The sequence below is a fragment of the Rutidosis leptorrhynchoides genome, chromosome 1 (assembly GCF_046630445.1).
Source record: "Rutidosis leptorrhynchoides isolate AG116_Rl617_1_P2 chromosome 1, CSIRO_AGI_Rlap_v1, whole genome shotgun sequence".
Classification (NCBI taxonomy): domain Eukaryota; kingdom Viridiplantae; phylum Streptophyta; class Magnoliopsida; order Asterales; family Asteraceae; genus Rutidosis; species Rutidosis leptorrhynchoides.
Window position 1 is genome coordinate 11405712 of NC_092333.1, and position 24395 is coordinate 11430106.

At 32.9% G+C, this 24395-nt stretch overlaps 1 protein-coding gene across 1 annotated transcript; it reads left to right on the forward strand.

Moving 5' to 3' along the window:
• The first annotated feature begins 22583 nt into the window (after positions 1-22583).
• Positions 22584-23329, forward strand: LOC139886394 (dihydroorotase, mitochondrial-like). Its single transcript, XM_071870207.1, has 2 exons — positions 22584-22852; positions 22961-23329. The coding sequence occupies exons 1-2, from the start codon at positions 22770-22772 to the stop codon at positions 23169-23171; spliced, it is 294 nt and encodes a 97-aa protein (XP_071726308.1). The 5' UTR covers positions 22584-22769; the 3' UTR covers positions 23172-23329.
• The last annotated feature ends 1066 nt before the right edge of the window (positions 23330-24395 follow it).

Sequence of the window (24395 nt, forward strand, 5' to 3'; positions counted from 1 at the left end):
AATAAGATAGCTTTATATGTATGAATCGAATGATGTTATGAACATCATTACTACCTTAAGTTCCTTGGATGAACCTACTGGAAAAGAGAAAAATGGATCTAGCTTCAATGGATCCTTGGATGGCTCAAAGTTCTTGAAGCAAAATCATGACACGAAAACAAGTTCAAGTAAGATCATCACTTGAAATAAGATTGTTATAGTTATAGAAATTGAACCAAAGTTTGAATATGATTATTACCTTGTATTAGAATGATAACCTACTATAAGAAACAAAGATTTCTTGAGGTTGGATGATCACCTTACAAGATTGGAAGTGAGCTAGCAAACTTGAAAGTATTCTTGATTTTATGTAACTAGAACTTGTAGAATTTATGAAGAACACTTAGAACTTGAAGATAGAACTTGAGAGAGATCAATTAGATGAAGAAAATTGAAGAATGAAAGTGTTTGTAGGTGTTTTTGGTCGTTGGTGTATGGATTAGATATAAAGGATATGTAATTTTGTTTTCATGTAAATAAGTCATGAATGATTACTCATATTTTTGTAATTTTATGAGATATTTCATGCTAGTTGCCAAATGATGGTTCCCACATGTGTTAGGTGACTCACATGGGCTGCTAAGAGCTGATCATTGGAGTGTATATACCAATAGTACATACATCTAAAAGCTGTATATTGTACGAGTACGAATACGGGTGCATACGAGTAGAATTGTTGATGAAACTGAACGAGGATGTAATTGTAAGCATTTTTGTTAAGTAGAAGTATTTTGATAAGTGTATTGAAGTCTTCCAAAAGTGTATAAATACATATTAAAACACTACATGTATATACATTTTAACTGAGTCGTTAAGTCATCGTTAGTCGTTACATGTAAGTGTTGTTTTGAAACCTTTAGGTTAACGATCTTTTTAAATGTTGTTAACCCAATGTTTATAATATCAAATGAGATTTTAAATTATTATATTATCATGATATTATCATGTATGAATATCTCTTAATATGATATATATACATTAAATGTCTTTACAACGATAATCGTTACATATATGTCTCGTTTAAAAATCATTAAGTTAGTAGTCTTGTTTTTACATATGTAGTTCATTGTTAATATACTTAATGATATGTTTACTTATCATAGTATCATGTTAACTATATATATATCCATATATATGTCATCATATAGTTTTTACAAGTTTTAACGTTCGTGAATCACCGGTCAACTTGGGTGGTCAATTGTCTATATGAAACATATTTCAATTAATCAAGTCTTAACAAGTTTGATTGCTTAACATGTTGGAAACATTTAATCATGTAAATATCAATCTCAATTAATATATATAAACATGGAAAAGTTCGGGTCACTACAGCATTAAACCTATATCTCACCAACTTTATGTTGACGTTTAAAGCATGTTTATTCTCAGGTTCCTAGAAGTCTTCCGCTGTTTGAATATATGTTTGAGAAACCATGTGCATGGAGTCATACATGTTTTATTCGAGGAAGCATTGCATTCACAAAATCATCACCGTGTATTTATTTTGACTGCATTGTCAACGGAAGTATTCTTGTAAACTATTATTTACGGTGATTGTCTATGTGTAGAAATCATCAGATGTCGAAAACATTGAATTTTAGATATTCATTTATGGTATATCTTTTCAAAAGAATGCAATGTTTATAAAACGTATCATATAGAGGTCAAATGCCTCGCGATGTAATCATATTTTATTGTATTCGTTCCTATGGATTGGGTCGAGTCGTTTCATTTTTACAGCACATTTTGCTGATTGTCATTATAATGAAAAATTGTTCCCTGTATTAGGGGGAGGAAAAAAATAATAAAGAAAAAGATGTTTCATGATGTGAACATAAATTAATGTATCTTGATCATCGCACAAAAGAATGCGAGAAGAAAGTTAAAAAAAATAATACATATGCAAGAACTTGCAAATAAATTACCTGATGTATTTACAGATACAAAAAGGAGTGACTAAATCATATATACTAGCAGTAAATGTTTCAGCTAGAATTGAAATTCTAAAAGCTGCCAATAATGTCACTCATGAGTCTTTGCTACACCAGAAACGTGGGAGATCAATTGGTTCCAAAGATAAAAATCCTCGAAAAAGAAAATCAGCTGATAATGAGGTAAAATAAAGTGTTCAAGAAGAACTACAAATCAATACTCTTTCTGCAGAGGAGATTGATAATGTCAATACGAAAATTGCAATCAATTATGCACATTTTAAAAAAATATATTATGGAACCAAAATGAAATGAAAAATCTTGATGAGATATTTTCATATAATATTGCATATGACATCATGAATAATGATGATGATCAAGAACCAAAATCTGTCACTAAATGTCAAAATAGACACGATGAGCTCAATAAAATGAAACAATACGAGCTAAATTTGAATCGCTCAATAAAGAAAAGTTTTCATATCAATAGTTATCATTGTGAAATATATGGAATATAAATAAATTTTTATCCGAAAAAGAAATGAGAAAAATGAAGTTACAAGGTAAAGATAGATTTGTAACTCAAAACTTCTCTCAAAGACCAGAAATTGATTATGAGAAAACTTATTCTCCTGTTATGGATGAAATTACTTAATCAGCCTGGAAATTTCTAAAGATTTAGAAATACGTCTAATGGATGTCATTACTACTTATTTAAATGAATCACTTGATTGTGATATATACATGAATATACATGAAGGATTTAAGGTATCGGAAGCATCAAATGCAAAATCCAATGAAATGTATTCCATTAAATCACAAAGGTCTTTATATGAGTTGAAACAACCGGGTCGCATGTGGTATACCCGATTAAGTGATTACTTGATAAGCAAAGGGTATACAAATAATCTTATTTTCCCATGTGTTTTCATTAAGAAAACAACATCCGGATATGTGATTATAGCTGTTTATGAAATGTCCCGTTCTTATTGATTAAAAACGTTCCATATTAATTGATTTCGTTGCGAGGTTTTGACCTCTATATGAGACGTTTTTTCAAAGACTGCATTCATTTTTAAAACAAACCATAACCTTTATTTCATCAATAAAGGTTTAAAAAGCTTTACGTAGATTATCAAATAATGATAATCTAAAATATCCTGTTTACACGCGACCATTACATAATGGTTTACAATACAAATATGTTACAACGAAATAAGTTTCTTGAATGCAGTTTTTACACAATATCATACAAGCATGGACTCCAAATCTCGTCCTTATTTAAGTATGCGACAGCGGAAGCTCTTAATAATCACCTGAGAATAAACATGCTTAAAACGTCAACAAAAATATTGGTGAGTTATAGGTTTAACCTATATATTATCAAATCATAATAATAGACCACAAGATTTCATATTTCAATACACATCCCATACATAGAGATAAAAATCATTCATATGGTGAACACCTGGTAACCGACATTAACAAGATGCATATTTAAGAATATCTCCATCATTCCGGGACACCCTTCGGATATGATATAAATTTCGAAGTACTAAAGCATCCGGTACTTTAGATGGGGTTTGTTAGGCCCAATAGATCTATCTTTAGGATTCGCGTCAATTAGGGTGTCTGTTCCCTAATTCTTAGATTACTAGACTTAATAAAAAGGAGCATATTTGATTTCGATAATTCAACCATAGAATGTAGTTTCACGTACTTGTGTCTATTTTGTAAATCATTTATAAAACCTGCATGTATTCTCATCCCAAAAATAATAGATTTTAAAAGTGGGACTATAACTCACTTTCACAGATTTTTACTTCGTCGGGATCTAAGACTTGGCCACTGGTTGATTCACGAACCTATAACAATATATACATATATATCAAAGTATGTTCAAAATATATTTACAATACTTTTAATACATTTTGATGTTTTAAGTTTATTAAGTCAGCTGTCCTCGTTAGTAACCTACAACTAGTTGTCCACAGTTAGATGTACAGAAATAAATCGATAAATATTATCTTGAATCAATCCACGACCCAGTGTGTACGTATCTCAGTATTGATCACAACTCAAACTATATATATATTTTGGAATCAACCTCAACCCTGTATAGCTAACTCCAACATTCACATATAGAGTGTCTATGGTTGTTCCGCAATATATATAGATGGGTCGACATGATAGGCCGAAACATTGTATACGTGTCTATGGTATCTCAAGATTACATAATATACAATATAAGTTGATTAGGTTATGGTTGGAATAGATTTATTACTAACTTTCACGTAGGTAAAATGAGTACTTTTTATCAATCTTGTTTTACTCGCCATTTCTTCGTTTCTAATCCGTTTTGAGTGATTCCAGTGACCACGGTTTCGTATTGAACTTAAATTTATGAATCTAAATAGAAAAAGTATAAGTTTATAGTCGGAAATACAAGTTACAAGTCGTTTTTGAAAGAGGTAGTCATTTCCGTCGAAAGAACGACATCTTGATGACCATTTTGAAAAACATACTTTCACTTTGAGTTTAACCATGATTTTTGGATATAGTTTCATGTTCATAAGAAAAATCATTTTTCCAGAAGTATAGCTTTTAAATCAAAGTTCTTCTTAGCTTTTAATTATCCCAACCAAAACAGCCCCCGGTTTTACTACGACGGCGTATATCCAGTTTTATAGTGTTTATCGTGTTTTCGGGTTTTAAATCATTAAGTTAGCATATCATATAGATAAATAACATGTGTTTAGTTGATTTTAAAAGTCTAGTTAGAAGGATTAACTTTATTTGCGAACAAGTTTAGAATTAACTAAACTATGTTCTAGTGATTACAAGTTTATAACGTTGAATAAGACAGCTTTTTATGTATGAATCGAATGATATTATGAATATTATTACTACCTCAAGTTCCTTGGATAAACCTACTGGAAATGAGAGAAATGGATCTAGCTTCAAAGGATCCTTGGATGGCTTGAAAGTTCTTGAAGCAGAATCATGACACGAAAACAATTTCAAGTAAGATTTCCACTCGAAATAAGATTGTTATCGTTATAGAAATTGAATTAAAGTTTGAATATGATTATTACCTTGTATTAGAAATATAACCTACTGTAAGTAACAAAGGTTTCTTGATCTTGGATGATTACTTGGAATGGATTTAGAAAACTTGGAAGTAAACTTGCAATCTTGGAAGTATTCTTGATTTTATGAAACTAGAACTTTTGGAATTTATGAAAAACACTTAGAACTTGAAGATAGAACTTGAGAGAAATCAATTAGATGAAGAAAATTGAAGAATTAAAGTGTTTGTAGGTGTTTTTGGTCGTTGGTGTATGGATTAGATATAAAGGATATGTAATTTTGTTTTCATGTAAATAAGTCATGAATGATTACTCATATTTTTGTAATTTTATGAGATATTTTGTAGTGACCCGAACTTTTCCATGTTTATATATATTAATTGAGATTGATATTTACATGATTAAATGTTTCCAACATGTTAAGCAATCAAACTTGTTAAGACTTGATTAATTGAAATATGTTTCATATAGACAATTGACCCCCCAAGTTGACCGGTGATTCACGAACGTTAAAACTTGTAAAAAACTATATGATGACATATATATGGATATATATATATAGTTAACATGATACTATGATAAGTAAACATATCATTAAGTATATTAACAATGAACTACATATGTAAAAACAAGACTACTAACTTAATGATTTTTAAACGAGACATATATGTAACGATTATCGTTGTAAAGACATTTAATGTATATATATCATATTAAGAGATATTCATACATGATAATATCATGATAATATAATAATTTAAAATCTCATTTGATATTATAAATATTGGGTTAACAACATTTAACAATATCGTTAACCTAAAGGTTTCAAAACAACACTTACATGTAACGACTAACGATGACTTAACGACTCAGTTAAAATGTATATACATGTAGTGTTTTAATATGTATTTATACACTTTTGAAAGACTTCAATACACTTATCAAAATACTTATACTTAACAAAAATGCTTACAATTACATCCTCGTTCAGTTTCATCAACAATTCTACTCGTATGCACCCGTATTCGTACTCGTACAATACACAGCTTTTAGATGTATGTACTATTGGTATATACACTCCAATGATCAGCTCTTAGCAGCCCATGTGAGTCACCTAACACATGTGGGAACCATCATTTGGCAACTAGCATGAAATATCTCATAAAATTACAAAAATATGAGTAATCATTCATGACTTATTTACATGAAAACAAAATTACATATCCTTTATATCTAATCCATACACCAACGACCAAAAACACCTACAAACACTTTCATTCTTCAATTTTCTTCATCTAATTTATCTCTCTCAAGTTCTATCTTCAAGTTCTAAGTGTTCTTCATATATTCTACAAGTTCTAGTTACATAAAATCAAGAATACTTTCAAGTTTGCTAGCTCACTTCCAATCTTGTAAGGTGATCATCCAACCTCAAGAAATCTTTGTTTCTTACAGTAGGTTATCATTCTAACACAAGGTAATAATCATATTCAAACTTTGGTTCAACTTCTATAACTATAACAATCTTATTTCAAGTGATGATCTTACTTGAACTTGTTTTCGTGTCATGATTCTGCTTCAAGAACTTCGAGCCATCCAAGGATCCATTGAAGCTAGATCCATTTTTCTCTTTTCCAGTAGGTTTATCCAAGGAACTTAAGGTAGTAATGATGTTCATAACATCATTCGATTCATACATATAAAGCTATCTTATTCGAAGGTTTAAACTTGTAATCACTAGAACATAGTTTAGTTAATTCTAAACTTGTTCGCAAACAAAAGTTAATACTTCTAACTTGACTTTTAAAATTAACTAAACACATGTTCTATATCTATATGATATGCTAACTTAATGATTTAAAACCTGGAAACACGAAAAACACCGTAAAACCGGATTTACGCCGTCGTAGTAACACCGCGGGCTGTTTTGGGTTAGTTAATTAAAAACTATGATAAAATTTGATTTAAAAGTTTTTATTTTGAGAAAATGATTTTTATTATGAACATGAAACTATATCCAAAAATTATGGTTAAACCCAAAGTGGAAGTATGTTTTCTAAAATGGTCATCTAGACGTCGTTCTTTCGACTGAAATGACTACCTTTACAAAAATGACTTGTAACTTATTTTTCCAACTATAAACCTATACTTTTTCTGTTTAGATTCATAAAATATATGAAACCATAGCAATTTGATTCACTCAAAACGGATTTAAAATGAAGAAGTTATGGGTAAAACAAGATTGGATAATTTTTCTCATTTTAGCTACGTGAAAATTGGTAACAAATCTATTCCAACCATAACTTAATCAACTTGTATTGTATATTATGTAATCTTGAGATACCATAGACACGTATACAATGTTTCGACCTATCATGTCGACACATCTATATATATTTCGGAACAACCATAGACACTCTATATGTGAATGTTGGAGTTAGCTATACAGGGTTGAGGTTGATTCCAAAATATATATAGTTTGAGTTGTGATCAATACTGAGATACGTATACACTGGGTCGTGGATTGATTCAAGATAATATTTATCGATTTATTTCTGTACATCTAACTGTGGACAACTAGTTGTAGGTTACTAACGAGGACAGCTGACTTAATAAACTTAAAACATCAAAATATATTAAAAGTGTTGTAAATATATTTTGAACATACTTTGATATATATGTATATATTGTTATAGGTTCGTGAATCAACCAGTGGCCAAGTCTTACTTCCCGACGAAGTAAAAATCTGTGAAAGTGAGTTATAGTCCCACTTTTAAAATCTAATATTTTTGGGATGAGAATACATGCAGGTTTTATAAATGATTTACAAAATAGACACAAGTACGTGAAACTACATTCTATGGTTGAATTATCAAAATCGAATATGCCCCTTTTTATTAAGTCTGATAATCTAAGAATTAGGGAACAGACACCCTAATTGACGCGAATCCTAAAGATAGATCTATTGGGCCTAACAAACCCCATCCAAAGTACCGGATGCTTTAGTACTTCGAAATTTATATCATATCCGAAGGGTGTCCCGGAATGATGGGGATATTCTTATATATGCATCTTGTTAATTTCGGTTACCAGGTGTTCACCATATGAATGATTTTTATCTCTATGTATGGGATATGTATTGAAATATGAAATATTGTGGTCTGTTATTATGATTTGATATATATAGGTTAAACCTATAACTCACCAACATTTTTGTTGACGTTTTGAGCATGTTTATTCTCAGGTGATTATTAAGAGCTTCCGCTGTCGCATACTTAAATAAGGACGAGATTTGGAGTCCATGCTTGTATAATATTGTGTAAAAACTGCATTCAAGAAACTTATTTTGTTGTAACATATTTGTATTGTAAACCATTATGTAATGGTCGTGTGTAAACATGATATTTTAGATTATCATTATTTGATAATCTACGTAAAGCTTTTTAAACCTTTATTGATGAAATAAAGGTTATGGTTTGTTTTAAAATGAATGCAGTCTTTGAAAAAACGTCTCATATAGAGGTCAAAACCTCGCAACGAAATCAATTAATATGGAACGTTTTTAATCAATAAGAACGGGACATTTCAGTTGGTATCCGAGCGTTGGTCTTAGAGAACCAGAATTTTGCATTAGTGTGTCTTATCGAGTTTGTTAGGATGCATTAATGAGTCTGGACTTCGACCGTGTTTACTTGAAAAATGATTGCTTAACAAATTTTGTTGGAAACTATATATTTTTAACATGTGAATATTATGTGATATATTAATCTCTTAACACGTTTGATATTATGTGATAGATGTCTACCTCTAGAACAAGTCCCATTGACTCACCTAATAATAATGAAGAGTCAAATGTAAATTGGAATGATTCGTGGACTGATTCACAAGTTCTCGAAGAGGAACCGAAAGAAGAGTCGGAACCGGAAGAAGAATCGGAACCGAAAGAAGAATCGGAACCGGATGAAGAAATAGAACCGGTGGGGGAAGTAATAAAACGGTTAAGTAAAAGAAAATCCTCAACCAACCGACCAAGGTTAATTATGGTCAATGGTGTTTCCGCCAAGGAAGCAAAATATTGGGAGGATTACCAATTCTCCGATGAATCGGATTCCGACGAGAATTCCGATGATGTTATAGAAATTACCCCAACTGAATTTAAAAAGGCAAAAGAAAATAATAAGGAAAAGGGCATAAAAATAGAGAAATCTAATTCCAACCCCGATGAACTTTATATGTATCGTCAACCCCCGAAGTCCTTAAGTTGTAACAATGACCCGGGAACCTCTAAACCACCAGGTTTTTCTAAACCAATGTGGAAAACGACGGCTCGTATTAGGGGAACATCATATATCCCTAGAAACTTGGCAAAACGAACCAAAACCGAAGAAGAAGAAACAAGCGAGTCGGAATAAGAATGCCTTGGTTTATAAAAGGATTTCGTTCGAAAGATGGGGGATATCACATTGGGAAATCCATAAGTTACGATGTGTTTACTTTGACGCATATATTGCGGGGAACCCAAATGCTATTTTACGCAATGGGTTAAGAAATTATTTTGACTCAATATATCCGAATATTGGATTTCGTGATTTAGAAAAAGCGGCTAACATGCAACATAAAGAAGCATGTTATGCTTACGGATTAGTAATGTTCGCTTCTCACCAAAGTGAGAACAAGAACATCGGGCTACAACTATTAAACAAAACGTTCCCACAAGTGACGGAGTCGGTAATTGGGGTAAGAAATAAGGTTTTTAGATTGTTACGGTACTGTTGGACATTACGTAACGCTCGTCCCTTTGACGACGTTACAACACGCTGTCTTATCAACGGCCATAACGGTTATGTTCCACAAGACCAAGGATGGGAAGTAATCGTAGTAAAACCAGAATGCATGACTTGTTTCTGGACGTATGAATTACGTGTCTTTATTGCCTTTGCTGAACGACTTGTGTACTAGCTAGAATTATCTTCACAACCATCTTGTATCAAATTTATTGTGTGCTATATTTCATGCTATATGTAAAATAAGCGGTATTGTAAGTTTGTAAAATATTGTGTAAAAGTTTGAACGCGAAATATTATTATAATCAGTTTTTCATATAGAATTGTAGTAGTTGAATTGTATATTAGCTACTAAGTATGAATTTAACGGGTAGGTACTACCCGAATTTAAACTTATAAAACGCTAATATGAAGAAAAAGCTTTTATAAATGAGTTCATATTATGCTACAAAATACTATTAACTACTCTTAATATTTTGTATGATTAACTTGTTCCATTTGACTATTTTGAAGGAAATGGCACCGACTACTCGACACACCGTGAATATGAATGAAGAGGAATTCCGTACTTTTCTAGCTTCAAACATAGCCGCAGTACAGGCTGCGCTACATACCAACAATAACCTTGGATCTAGCAGTACATGAAATCGTGTAGGATGCACCTACAAAGAATTCACTGCCTGCAAACCTTTGGAATTTGATGGAACTGAAGGACCGATCGGATTGAAACGGTGGACCGAGAAGGTCGAATCGGTGTTTTCCATAAGTAAGTGTACTGAAGAGGACAAAGTGAAGTACGCTACGCATACCTTCACAGGTTCTGCGTTAACATGGTGGAATACCTATCTATAGCAAGTTGGACAAGACGATGCGTACGCACTACCGTGGTCAGCATTCAAGCACTTGATGAACGAGAAGTACCGTCCCAGAACTGAGGTCAATAAGCTCAAGACAGAACTTAGAGGGTTACGAACCCAAGGATTTGATATTATCACGTACGAAAGACGATTCACAGAATTGTGCCTATTGTGTTCGGGAGCATTCGAAGATGAGGAAGAGAAGATCGACGCGTTTGTGAAAGGATTACCAAAAAGAATCCAAGAAGATATAAGTTCACACGAGCCCGCCTCCATACAACAGGCATGTAGAATGGCTCACAAACTAGTGAACCAGATTGAAGAAAGAATTAAAGAACAGACTGCTGAAGAGGCCAATGTGAAGCAAGTCAAAAGAAAGTGGGAGGAAAACGGTGATAAGAATCACCAATACAACAACAACAGCAATTACAACAATAATCGCAACAATTATCCCAACAATCGCAACATCAATCGCAACTACAACAAACGGCCCAACAACAACAACAACAACAACAACAACAACAACAGCAACTACAACAATCATCCCAACAACAATAATAACCGCAACAACAACAACAATCAGAAGCAGCTATGCCAAAGGTGTGAAAAGTATCACTCGGGGTTCTGCACCAAATTTTGTAACAAGTGTAAAAGAAATGGTCATAGCGCGGTGAAGTGTGAGGTCTACGGACCAGGGGTTAATAGAACGAAATGAACAAATGGTGTCGGAATGAGTAATGGTGGAGCAAGTAGTGTCGGAGCAAGTTATGCCAATGTAGTTTGTTATAAATGTGGAAAACCGGGCCACATTATTAGAAATTGTCCGAACCAGGAGAACACGAATGGACAAGGCCGCGGAAGAGTTTTCAATATTAATGCGGCAGAGGCACAGGAAGACCCGGAGCTTGTTACGGGTACGTTTCTTATTGACAATAAATCTGCTTACGTTTTATTTGATTCGGGTGCGGATAGAAGCTATATGAGTAGAGATTTTTGTGCTAAATTAAGTTGTCCATTGACGCCTTTGGAGAGTAAATTTTTACTCGAATTAGCAAATGGTAAATTAATTTCAGCAGATAATATATGTCGGAATCGAGAAATTAAACTGGTTAGCGAAACATTTAAGATTGATTTGATACCAGTAGAGTTAGGGAGTTTTGATGTGATAATCGGTATGGACTGGTTGAAAGAAGTGAAAGCAGAGATCGTTTGTTACAAAAATGCAATTCGCATTATACGAGAAAAAGGAAAACCCTTAATGGTGTACGGAGAAAAGGGCAACACGAAGCTACATCTTATTAGTAATTTGAAGGCACAAAAACTAATAAGAAAAGGTTGCTATGCTGTTCTAGCACACGTCGAGAAAGTACAAACTGAAGAAAAGAGCATCAATGATGTTCCCATTGCAAAAGATTTTCCCGATGTATTTCCGAAAGAATTACCGGGATTACCCCCACATCGATCCGTTGAATTTCAAATAGATCTTGTACCAGGAGCTGCACCAATAGCTCGTGCTCCTTACAGACTCGCACCCAGCGAGATGAAAGAACTGCAAAGCCAATTACAAGAACTTTTAGAGCGTGGTTTCATTCGACCAAGCACATCACCGTGGGGAGCTCCTGTTTTGTTTGTCAAGAAGAAAGATGGTACATTCAGGTTGTGTATCGACTACTGAGAGTTGAACAAACTTACCATCAAGAACCGCTACCCACTACCGAGAATCGACGACTTATTTGATCAACTACAAGGCTCGTCTGTTTATTCAAAGATTGACTTACGTTCCGGGTATCATCAAATGCGGGTGAAAGAAGATGATATTCCAAAGACTACTTTCAGAACACGTTACGGTCATTATGAGTTTATGGTCATGCCGTTTGGTTTAACTAATGCACCAGTTGTGTTCATGGACCTTATGAACCGAGTGTGTGGACCATACCTTGACAAGTTTGTCATTGTTTTCATTAATGACATACTTATTTACTCAAAGAATGACCAAGAACACGGTGAACATTTGAGAAAGGTGTTAGAAGTATTGAGGAAGGAAGAATTGTACGCTAAGTTTTCAAAGTGTGCATTTTGGTTGGAAGAAGTTCAATTCCTTGGTCACATAGTGAACAAAGAAGGTATTAAGGTGGATCCGGCAAAGATAGAAACTGTTGAAAAGTGGGAAACCCCGAAAACTCCGAAACACATACGCCAGTTTTTAGGACTAGCTGGTTACTACAGAAGGTTCATCCAAGACTTTTCCAGAATAGAAAAACCCTTGACTGCATTAACGCATAAAGGGAAGAAATTTGAATGGAATGATGAACAAGAGAAAGCGTTTCAGTTATTGAAGAAAAAGCTAACTACGGCACCTATATTGTCATTGCCTGAAGGGAATGATGATTTTGTGATTTATTGTGACGCATCAAAGTAAGGTCTCGGTTGTGTATTAATGTAACGAATGAAGGTGATTGCTTATGCGTCTAGACAATTGAAGATTCACGAACAAAATTATACGACGCATGATTTGGAATTAGGTGCGGTTGTTTTTGCATTAAAGACTTGGAGGAACTACTTATATAGGGTCAAAAGTATTATATATACCGACCACAAAAGTCTTCAACACATATTTAATCAGAAACAACTGAATATGAGGCAGCGTAGGTGGATTGAATTATTGAATGATTACGACTTTGAGATTCGTTACCACCCGGGGAAGGCAAATGTGGTAGCCGATGCCTTGAGCAGGAAGGACAGAGAACCCATTCGAGTAAAATCTATGAATATAATGATTCATAATAACCTTACTACTCAAATAAAGGAGGCGCAACAAGGAGTTTTAAAAGAGGGAAATTTAAAGGATGAAATACCCAAAGGATCGGAGAAGCATCTTAATATTCGGGAAGACGGAACCCGGTATAGGGCTGAAAGGATTTGGGTACCAAAATTTGGAGATATGAGAGAAATGGTACTTAGAGAAGCTCATAAAACCAGATACTCAATACATCCTGGAACGGGGAAGATGTACAAGGATCTCAAGAAACATTTTTGGTGGCCGGGTATGAAAGCCGATGTTGCTAAATACGTAGGAGAATGTTTGAAGTGTTCTAAGGTCAAAGCTGAGCATCAAAAACCATCAGGTCTACTTCAACAACCCAAAATCCCGGAATGGAAATGGGAAAACATTACCATAGATTTCATCACTAAATTGCCAAGGACTGCAAGTGGTTTTGATACTATTTGGGTAATAGTTGATCGTCTCACCAAATCAGCACACTTCCTGCCAATAAGAGAAGATGACAAGATGGAGAAGCTAGCACGACTGTATTTGAAGGAAGTCGTCTCCAGACATGGAATACCAATCTCTATTATCTCTGATAGGGATGGCAGATTTATTTCAAGATTCTGGCAGACATTACAGCAAGCATTAGGAACTCGTCTAGATATGAGTACTGCCTATCATCCACAAACTGATGGGCAGAGTGAAAGGACAATACAAACGCTTGAAGACATGCTACGAGCATGTGTTATTGATTTCGGAAATAGTTGGGATCGACATCTACCTTTAGCAGAATTTTCCTACAACAACAGCTACCATTCAAGCATTGAGATGGCGCCGTTTGAAGCACTTTATGGTAGAAAGTGCAGGTCTCCGATTTGTTGGAGTGAAGTGGGGGATAGACAGATTACGGGTCCAGAGATTATACAAGAAACTACTGAGAAGATCATCCAAATTCAACAACGGTTGAAAACCGCCCAAAGTCGACAAAAGAGCTACGCTGACATTAAAAGAAAAGATATAGAATTTGAAATTGGAGAGATGGTCATGCTTAAAGTTGCACCTTGGAAAGGCATTGTTCGATTTGGTAAACGAGGGAAATTAAATCCAAGGTATATTGGACCATTCAAGATTATTGATCGTGTCGGACCAGTAGCTTACCGACTTGAGTTACCTCAACAACTCGCGGCTGTACATAACACTTTCCACGTCTCAAATTTGAAGAAATGTTTTGCTAAAGAAGATCTCACTATTCCGTTAGATGAAATCCAAATCAACGAAAAACTTCAATTCATCGAAGAACCCGTCGAAATAATGGATCGTGAGGTTAAAAGACTTAAGCAAAACAAGATACCAATTGCTAAGGTTCGATGGAATGCTCGTAGAGGACCCGAGTTCACCTGGGAGAGTGAAGATCAGATGAAGAAGAAATACCCGCATCTATTTCCAGAAGATTCGTCAACACCTTCAATAGCTTAAAATTTTGGGACGAAATTTATTTAACGGGTAGGTACTGTAGTGACCCGAACTTTTCCATGTTTATATATATTAATTGAGATTGATATTTACATGATTAAATGTTTCCAACATGTTAAGCAATCAAATTTGTTAAGACTTGATTAATTGAAATATGTTTCATATAGACAATTGACCACCCAAGTTGACCGGTGATTCACGAACGTTAAAACTTGTAAAAAACTATATGATGACATATATATGGATATATATATATATATATATATATATATATATATATATATATATATATATATATATATATATATATATATATATATATATATATAGTTAACATGATACTATGATAAGTAAACATATCATTAAGTATATTAACAATGAACTACATATGTAAAAACAAGACTACTAACTTAATGATTTTTAAACGAGACATATATGTAACGATTATCGTTGTAAAGACATTTAATGTATATATATCATATTAAGAGATATTCATACATGATAATATCATGATAATATAATAATTTAAAATCTCATTTGATATTATAAACATTGGGTTAACAACATTTAACAATATCGTTAACCTAAAGGTTTCAAAACAACACTTACATGTAACGACTAACGATGACTTAACGACTCAGTTAAAATGTATATACATGTAGTGTTTTAATATGTATTTATACACTTTTGAAAGACTTCAATACACTTATCAAAATACTTATACTTAACAAAAATGCTTACAATTACATCCTCGTTCAGTTTCATCAACAATTCTACTCGTATGCACCCGTATTCGTACTCGTACAATACACAGCTTTTAGATGTATGTACTATTGGTATATACACTCCAATGATTAGCTCTTAGCAGCCCATGTGAGTCACCTAACACATGTGGGAACCATCATTTGGCAACTAGCATGAAATATCTCATAAAATTACAAAAATATGAGTAATCATTCATGACTTATTTACATGAAAACAAAATTACATATCCTTTATATCTAATCCATACACCAACGACCAAAAACACCTACAAACACTTTAATTCTTCAATTTTATTCATCTAATTGATCTCTCTCAAGTTCTATCTTCAAGTTCTAAGTGTTCTTCATATATTCTACAAGTTCTAGTTACATAAAATCAAGAATACTTTCAAGTTTGCTAGCTCACTTCCAATCTTGTAAGGTGATCATCCAACCTCAAGAAATCTTTGTTTCTTACAGTAGGTTATCATTCTAATACACGGTAATAATCATATTCAAACTTTGGTTCAACTTCTATAACTATAACAATCTTATTTCAAGTGATGATCTTACTTGAACTTGTTTTCGTGTCATGATTCTGCTTCAAGAACTTCGAGCCATCCAAGGATCCGTTGAAGCTAGATCCATTTTTCTATTTTCCAGTAGGTTTATCCAAGGAACTTAAGGTAGTAATGATGTTCATAACATCATTCGATTCATACATATAAAGCTATCTTATTCGAAGGTTTAAACTTGTAATCACTAGAACATAGTTTAGTTAATTCTAAACTTGTTCGCAAACAAAAGTTAATACTTCTAACTTGACTTTTAAAATCAACTAAACACATGTTCTATATCTATATGATATGCTAACTTAATGATTTAAAACCTGGAAACACGAAAAACACCGTAAAACCGGATTTACGCCGTCGTAGTAATACCGCGGGCTGTTTTGGGTTAGTTAATTAAAAACTATGATAAACTTTGATTTAAAAGTTGTTATTCTGAGAAAATGATTTTTATTATGAACATGAAACTATATCCAAAAATTATGGTTAAACCCAAAGTGGAAGTATGTTTTCTAAAATGGTCATCTAGACATCGTTCTTTCGACTGAAATGACTACCTTTACAAAAATGACTTGTAACTTATTTTTCCGACTATAAACCTATACTTTTTCTGTTTAGATTCATAAAATATATGAAACCATAGCAATTTGATTCACTCAAAACGGATTTAAAATGAAGAAGTTATGGGTAAAACAAGATTGGATAATTTTTCTCATTTTAGCTACGTGAAAATTGGTAACAAATCTATTCCAACCATAACTTAATCAACTTGTATTATATATTATGTAATCTTGAGATACCATAGACACGTATACAATGTTTCGACCTATCATGTCGACACATCTATATATATTTCGGAACAACCATAGACACTCTATATATGAATGTTGGAGTTAGCTATACAGGGTTGAGGTTGATTCCAAAATATATATAGTTTGAGTTGTGATCAATACTGAGATACGTATACACTGGGTCGTGGATTGATTCAAGATAATATTTATCGATTTATTTCTGTACATCTAACTGTGGACAACTAGTTGTAGGTTACTAACGAGGACAGCTGACTTAATAAACTTAAAACATCAAAATATATTAAAAGTGTTGTAAATATATTTTGAACATACTTTGATATATATGTATATATTGTTATAGGTTCGTGAATCAACCAGTGGCCAAGTCTTACTTCCCGACGAAGTAAAAATCTGTGAAAGTGAGTTATAGTCCCACTTTTAAAATCTAATATTTTTGGGATGAGAATACATGCAGGTTTTATAAATGATTTACAAAATAGACACAAGTACGTGAAACTACATTCTATGGTTGAATTATCGAAATCGAATATGCCCCTTTTTATTAAGTCTGGTAATCTAAGAATTAGGGAACAGACACCCTAATTGACGCGAATCCTAAAGATAGATCTATTGGGCCTAACAAACCCCATCCAAAGTACCGGATGCTTTAGTACTTCGAAATTTATATCATATCCGAAGGGTGTCCCGGAATGATGGGGATATTCTTATATATGCATCTTGTTAATGTCGGTTACCAGGTGTTCACCATATGAATGATTTTTATCTCTATGTATGGGATGTGTATTGAAATATGAAATCTTGTGGTCTGTTATTATGATTTGATATATATAGGTTAAACCTATAACTCACCAACATTTTTGTTGACGTTTTAAGCATGTTTATTCTCAGGTGATTATTAAGAGCTTCCGCTGTCGCATACTTAAATAAGGACGATATTTGGAGTCCATGCTTGTATGATATTGTGTAAAAACTGCATTCAAGAAACTTATTTTGTTGTAACATATTTGTATTGTAAACCATTATGTAATGGTCGTGTGTAAACAGGATATTTTAGATTATCATTATTTGATAATCTACGTAAAGCTTTTTAAACCTTTATTGATGAAATAAAGGTTATGGTTTGTTTTAAAATGAATGCAGTCTTTGAAAAACGTCTCATATAGAGGTCAAAACCTCGCAACGAAATCAATTAATATGGAACGTTTTTAATCAATAAGAACGGGACATTTCATATTTCATGCTAGTTGCCAAATGATGATTCCCACATGTGTTAGGTGACTCACATGGGCTGCTAAGAGCTGATCATTGGAGTGTATATACCAATAGTACGTACATCTAAAAGCTGTGTATTGTACGAGTACGAATACGGGTGCATACGAGTAGATTTGTTGATGAAACTGAACGAGGATGTAATTGTAAGCATTTTTATTAAGTAGAAGTATTTTGATAAGTTTCTTGAAGTCTTTAAAAAGTGTATGAATACATATTAAAACACTACATGTATATACATTTTAACTGAGTCGTTAAGTCATCGTTAGTCGTTTCATGTAAATGTTGTTTTGAAACCTTTAGGTTAACGATCTTGTTAAATGTTGTTAACCCAATGTTTATAATATCAAATGAGATTTTAAATTATTATATTATCATGATGTTATGATGTACGAATATCTCTTAATATGATCTATATACATTAAATGTCGTTACAACGATAATCGTTACATATATGTCTCGTTTCAAAATCATTAAGTTAGTAGTCTTATTTTTACATGTGTAGTTCATTGTTAATACACTTAATGATATATTTACTTATCATTTAACATAATTAACCAAGTGTATCAATATCTTAATATGATTCATATGTACCTAGTAAGACGTTATAACGATAATCGTTATATATATCGTTTTCGAGTTTCTAAATTTAATAGTCTCATTTTTATGTATATAACTCATTGTTAAAATACCTAATGAGATACATACTTATAATAAAATCATGTTAACTATATATATAACCATATATATGTCATCGTATAGTTTTTACAAGTTTTAACGTTCGTGAATCACCGGTCAACTTGGGTGGTCATTTGTCTATATGAAACCTATTCCAATTAATTAAGTCTTAATAAGTTTGATTGCTTAACATGTTGGAAACACTTAATCATGTAAATATCAATTTCATTTAATATATATAAACATGGAAAAGTTCGGGTCACTACAGTTTATGTCAATGATCTTAACATCATAGGTACAAATAAAGAGATTCATGAAGTCATTCAACTTCTAAAGAAAGAATTTGAAATGAAAGATCTCGGAAAAACCAAGTATTGCCTTGGTTTATAAATTGAGCATATGCCTAATGATTTACTTGTACATCAAACAGCTTATACAGAAAAGATTTTAAAACGTTTTCAATATGGACAAGGCAAAACCATTAACTACTCTTATGGTTGTTAGATCACTTAATGTTGACACTGATCCATTTCGTCCCTGTGAAGATCATGAATATATTCTGGGACCAGAAGTACCATATCTTAGTGCAATTGAAGCTCTTATGTATCTTACAAATTGTACAAGACCTGACATTTCTTTTGCAGTTAATTTGTTGACAAGGTTCAGCTCAACCCCTACAAAAAGACATTGAAATGGGATCAAGCAGATATTTTGATACCCTTGAGGAACTGTTGATTTAAAATTATTTTATTCTAACGCTTCAAAACAAGATTTGGTTGATTATGTATATGCAGGTCATTCATCAAATCCTCATAAAGATAAATCCCAAACTCGATATGTATTCCTAAATGGAGGTACCACAAAATTATGGCATTCTTAAAACAAACACTTGTTGCAACATCATCAAATCATGACGAAGTGATTGCATTATATGAAACTACTCGAAAATGTGTTTGATTGAGATCAATGACACAAATCATTATTGATTCTTGTGGACTAGAGCGCTATAAAAGACCAACAACTATCTTCACCAACAACTATATATGAAGATAATGCAGCTTGCATAGTACAAATGAAAGAAGAGTATCAAAAGTGACAGAACAAAACATAAATGCAAACAAGATGCTAAAGCCATAGACGGTCTTAGCGGTCATAAGTTTGATGGAAAAGAACGGTATGTAGGTAAAGCTTAGAAAAAGACTAAAAGGGGATAGGAATTGAAACAAGGGTTTAAGCAAATCATGAAGGAGACTGTAGACAAATCACAGGGGCTAAACTTGTACATAAAAGATTTAGATGATAAAGTTTCAGATAAAAACCTCAGATTCTTCTCATATAAGACAACCAGATTAAAATGAGATACGTTCAATCGACAACTCTGCTGATCTTTATACCAAAGTACTGTCAACCGCTGTTTTCAGAACACACGTTCACAATATTGGCATGAAGCAAGTTCAAAATATGTGACGACTCAGCGATGTCTACTTGAGGGGGAGTCAACTCTATACTGCACTCTTTTTCCCTTGACTAAAGTTTTTATCCCACTGGGTTTTTCTTTAGCAAGGTTTTTAATGAGACAGTACTAGTTGCACTCTAATAAAATTGATCATCCAAGGGGGATTGTTATAATATGAGTACAAAAAGTCATATGGATGATAAATTTTAGTCAACTTTGTATAGCTTGCATAGTAATATTTTACACTATAAATAAGCATGTATGGTAGCCATTTAATTGTGTATCATTTCTCTTGAAATATCAATATCAATATTTCTTCTCTCTTTGTTCTTATATATTGTTACATATTTAAGTAGTTAATAGGCCACTAAAGGTAGTTATAAGCCTACTGAATTATAACATTTTTATGTTTTTTCAAGATAGAGGTAATATATAGTGAAGAGGAATCCTCTATCATTTTCAGTCTAATTTTACGGACAGATAAATTTAATATGGACATTCTGGTACAAGCACATGCAAATTGATATCAATGTGTTTCTATGACATGATGGGTTACCCAAGTTGGGTTCCATCAGTATGATTTCACAAGTCATAATTGCATGTTTGTTCTGTTAACAGATGAACGATTTGCTCTTGCCGTTATGTGACATTTAGAGTGATTAAAAGTTTAGCTCTTCCTAGCAAAGTAAGCAACTATACCAAATTATTATTTCTGTTTATGTATTACCAGGGGCGGATCTAATGTAGTTTGAGTGGTTGCACTTGCAACCACTTAAAAAAGTTCAGCTAGTGCAAAAAAATTTGGGCCTTAAGTTAGTGCAACCACTAGATTTTTTGAGAGAACCTTTAAGCAGGGCCGGCTCTAAGGGTGGACCACAAGGGCGATCGCACAGGGCATCACAGCTGAGGGGGCATTAAAATGGTGCTTGAAGATTTTTTTCAAGTAAATATTTGATAAGTTGCAGGTGGGAGTAAAGGAGATGGAGTAAAGAAGATGGAAGGAAATGGATGAAGGGAGAATAAAGTGTGGAGAGAGAAAAAGGAAATACGGAGTATAGTATGATGTATGTACATATGGGTCATTTCTGTCAGCTACTTTAACTTGTACTACACTATTTTATTATTAAAACATTATTCGGAGTAATATTTCTTTATGCCAGCTGCTTTCACTTGAACATTACGAGTATTATTTATATTACTCCGTATAATTTAATAAATAAATTTAATTTAATGGTATTTATAATTGAAATGAATAATTTCGTAGCTTTTTTGTAAGTAATATAATTAACAATTCATCAATCCCATTTTTACTAGTTTACATTAAAGGAAACATAATTATCATTTTTTTTTTACTTTTTTACATTAAACAAAACATAATTGTAAATTTTACCACTATGCAAATAGATTATAAATCAAAGTCATCTAAGTTGTATGCAAATTCATGTGACTTATCACCATTTTTTCTATTTACTCATTTATATGCAAATTCATGTGACTTATCACTATTTTTTCCTTCAACGACCCTTAATATTATTTTCCTCTGCTGACATTATTAAGAAGAGAGTCATCATGTTTACTTATAGTTTCTCCTCAAATTTTTATACTCTACTTATTAAAAACTCAAGGCGGAATAAACTACATGAGTTGATTAGACGCTTATGTATAAATTTTAGTAGCGGGCACTCACAAATCGTTTTGGTCAAGGCAACAAAATACTCAAGACCGGACATGCCTTTAAGCTCATATTAAATCCTATAGAATGGTAGTTTTAATAGTGGCATCATTTGATTGCTCGTTCAAGACAATAAAATATTCAAGATCGCCCCTACTGTGTACAATTTTTTTTTATAACACTACTAAAATAGGTCATCTGGTAAAAAAAAATTTTTTTTACGATCTTGACCAGTGACACCACTGATTACGATTCCTAGATCCGCCACTGTGTATTACCTATTAAATTTACATCTGTATCTCATAATGCCCGTATCATAACCTTTTTTTATCGGGTTTACCCAACATTTTCGCGACTCATGAAAGTAAAACCGATAGACTCCACTTATTTATTCACTCAATCCATCACTTAATTTGTTGCATATTCTTCAAAGAGGATGAATAATCCATGGAAGGCCAATGAGAAAATATGCACTTTCGTTGATGTGGTTATTAGTTATTAATTAATTCTTTGTCTTCAAGAAAGTAACTTTTAGCTTCATAAAGTCTGCTACTTTGCTTTAACCAGCCTTCAAGTTTATACAGTTCAAATTTTGGAGATTTTAAATGAGTTGAAGGCTACAGAGTTAAGATGGAACTTTCTATTGCTCAACCAGATGATTGGCATCTTCATCTTCGTGATGGTGAACTTTTAGAAGCTGTCGTCTCTCATAGGTTATTCAGATATCTTTTTCTTTGATTTATAATATTTATGATTATGATGTTTGATCAGTAATGGATGTGCAATTAATAGTTATCTTTGACTTCAATTATTCATTGTAGTGCAAAACAGTTTAGTAGGGCTATAATCATGCCGAATTTGAGGCCACCAGTTGCAACAACTGCTGCTGCTGTGGCATATCGCGAATCTATTCTTAAAGCACTACAAACAAACACTGACTTCACACCGTTAAGGACGCTATATTTGACGGATAATACAACTCAACATGAAATCAAACTAGCATGCAAGTCTTATTCAACTCTTTTGACGTAAGATGATTGTGAGTTATCTCAGACCCCTGTTTATTAGTAATCTGTTATGATGCTTTGTCAGGTCAATCTGTTGTATATTATTCTTCTTTCTAGTTATTTATTTATGCATTTTGCTGTTAGCTCACAGATTTGACACTTATTGATGACTTGATCCTTATTAGCTCGTTCTCAAATGTTAATGGCAATAGTACAACAACAACAACAACAACAACAACAGCAACAACAAAACCCAATACCACAATGAGTGGTGTATGGGGGAGGTGAGACGTAGACAATCCTTCCCCTATTCGAGAATAGAAACAAGTCCTTTCTCTACCCAGAAAGTAGAGAAAGTCATCCCTCTCTATATTCGACGAATAAAGAGATTGCTTCCGAGTGGACCTCCGGCCAATGAGTAAAAAGTTTTTTTTTTTTTTTTTTTTTGTATAAAAAAAATTTAAAATAAAAATAAAAAATAAAATAAAATTGAGACGCCATGAAAATGGTAGAATCAAATTTTCATGGGTTTTAAAACCAGCCTGGGATTCACTTTAGGCTCTAAACGACAGTCAAGACGCCAATAAATCGACGCTTGTTAATGGCAATAGTAAAACACTATAACATAAAGGATGAGTACTGTTGTGAATATGTGGCCTGTTATGTGTATGGCAGATTATATGGACGCCACCTTTATTTTTATATCCATTAAGATACGTATGTAATGTAATTGTATTGTTAGCCATACCGTACCGAACCGGTACCGATTTCGGTATTCGGTTCTTGATTTCGATTTTGGACAATTTCGGTTTCAGTACTTTCGGTTCCGGTACGGTTCGGTACTCTTACCGATCTCATCCCTAACCAGTTGGACCCATTTGGAACCCGATTACCCATACTTACACTTTTTCACATAATTTGAACAATTTAGTCTATGCTAAGATCAACATTTACTTCATCAGGAGTGAAGACGAATGCAATCAAATAATAGATCAATGTGCATATATCAAGCTATTAAAATTACATACTGACTTATGCACAACCCTAGCCTAGCTTTAATGCAACACAAACATATTTGTATTGATTCAAAAAGTTTTATTTGAAGCATTTATAGAAAACATGGGACTGCTATAAATATTAGTAGTTACGATATTTCATATAAAGAAATATCTCCAAACACTGTATCAAAAGAATCATTCGTCATATAGAGTTAGTCAGTTAGATAACTAAAACTGAATAAAATAAAACA

Coding starts and splice junctions, on each gene's coding strand:
- LOC139886394 (XM_071870207.1), top strand. CDS start 22,770: ATGGAACTTTCTATTGCTCAACCAGATGATTGGCATCTTCATCTTCGT. Junction 22,853..22,960: donor GAAGCTGTCGTCTCTCATAG/GTTATTCAGATA, acceptor TATTCATTGTAG/TGCAAAACAGTTTAGTAGGG.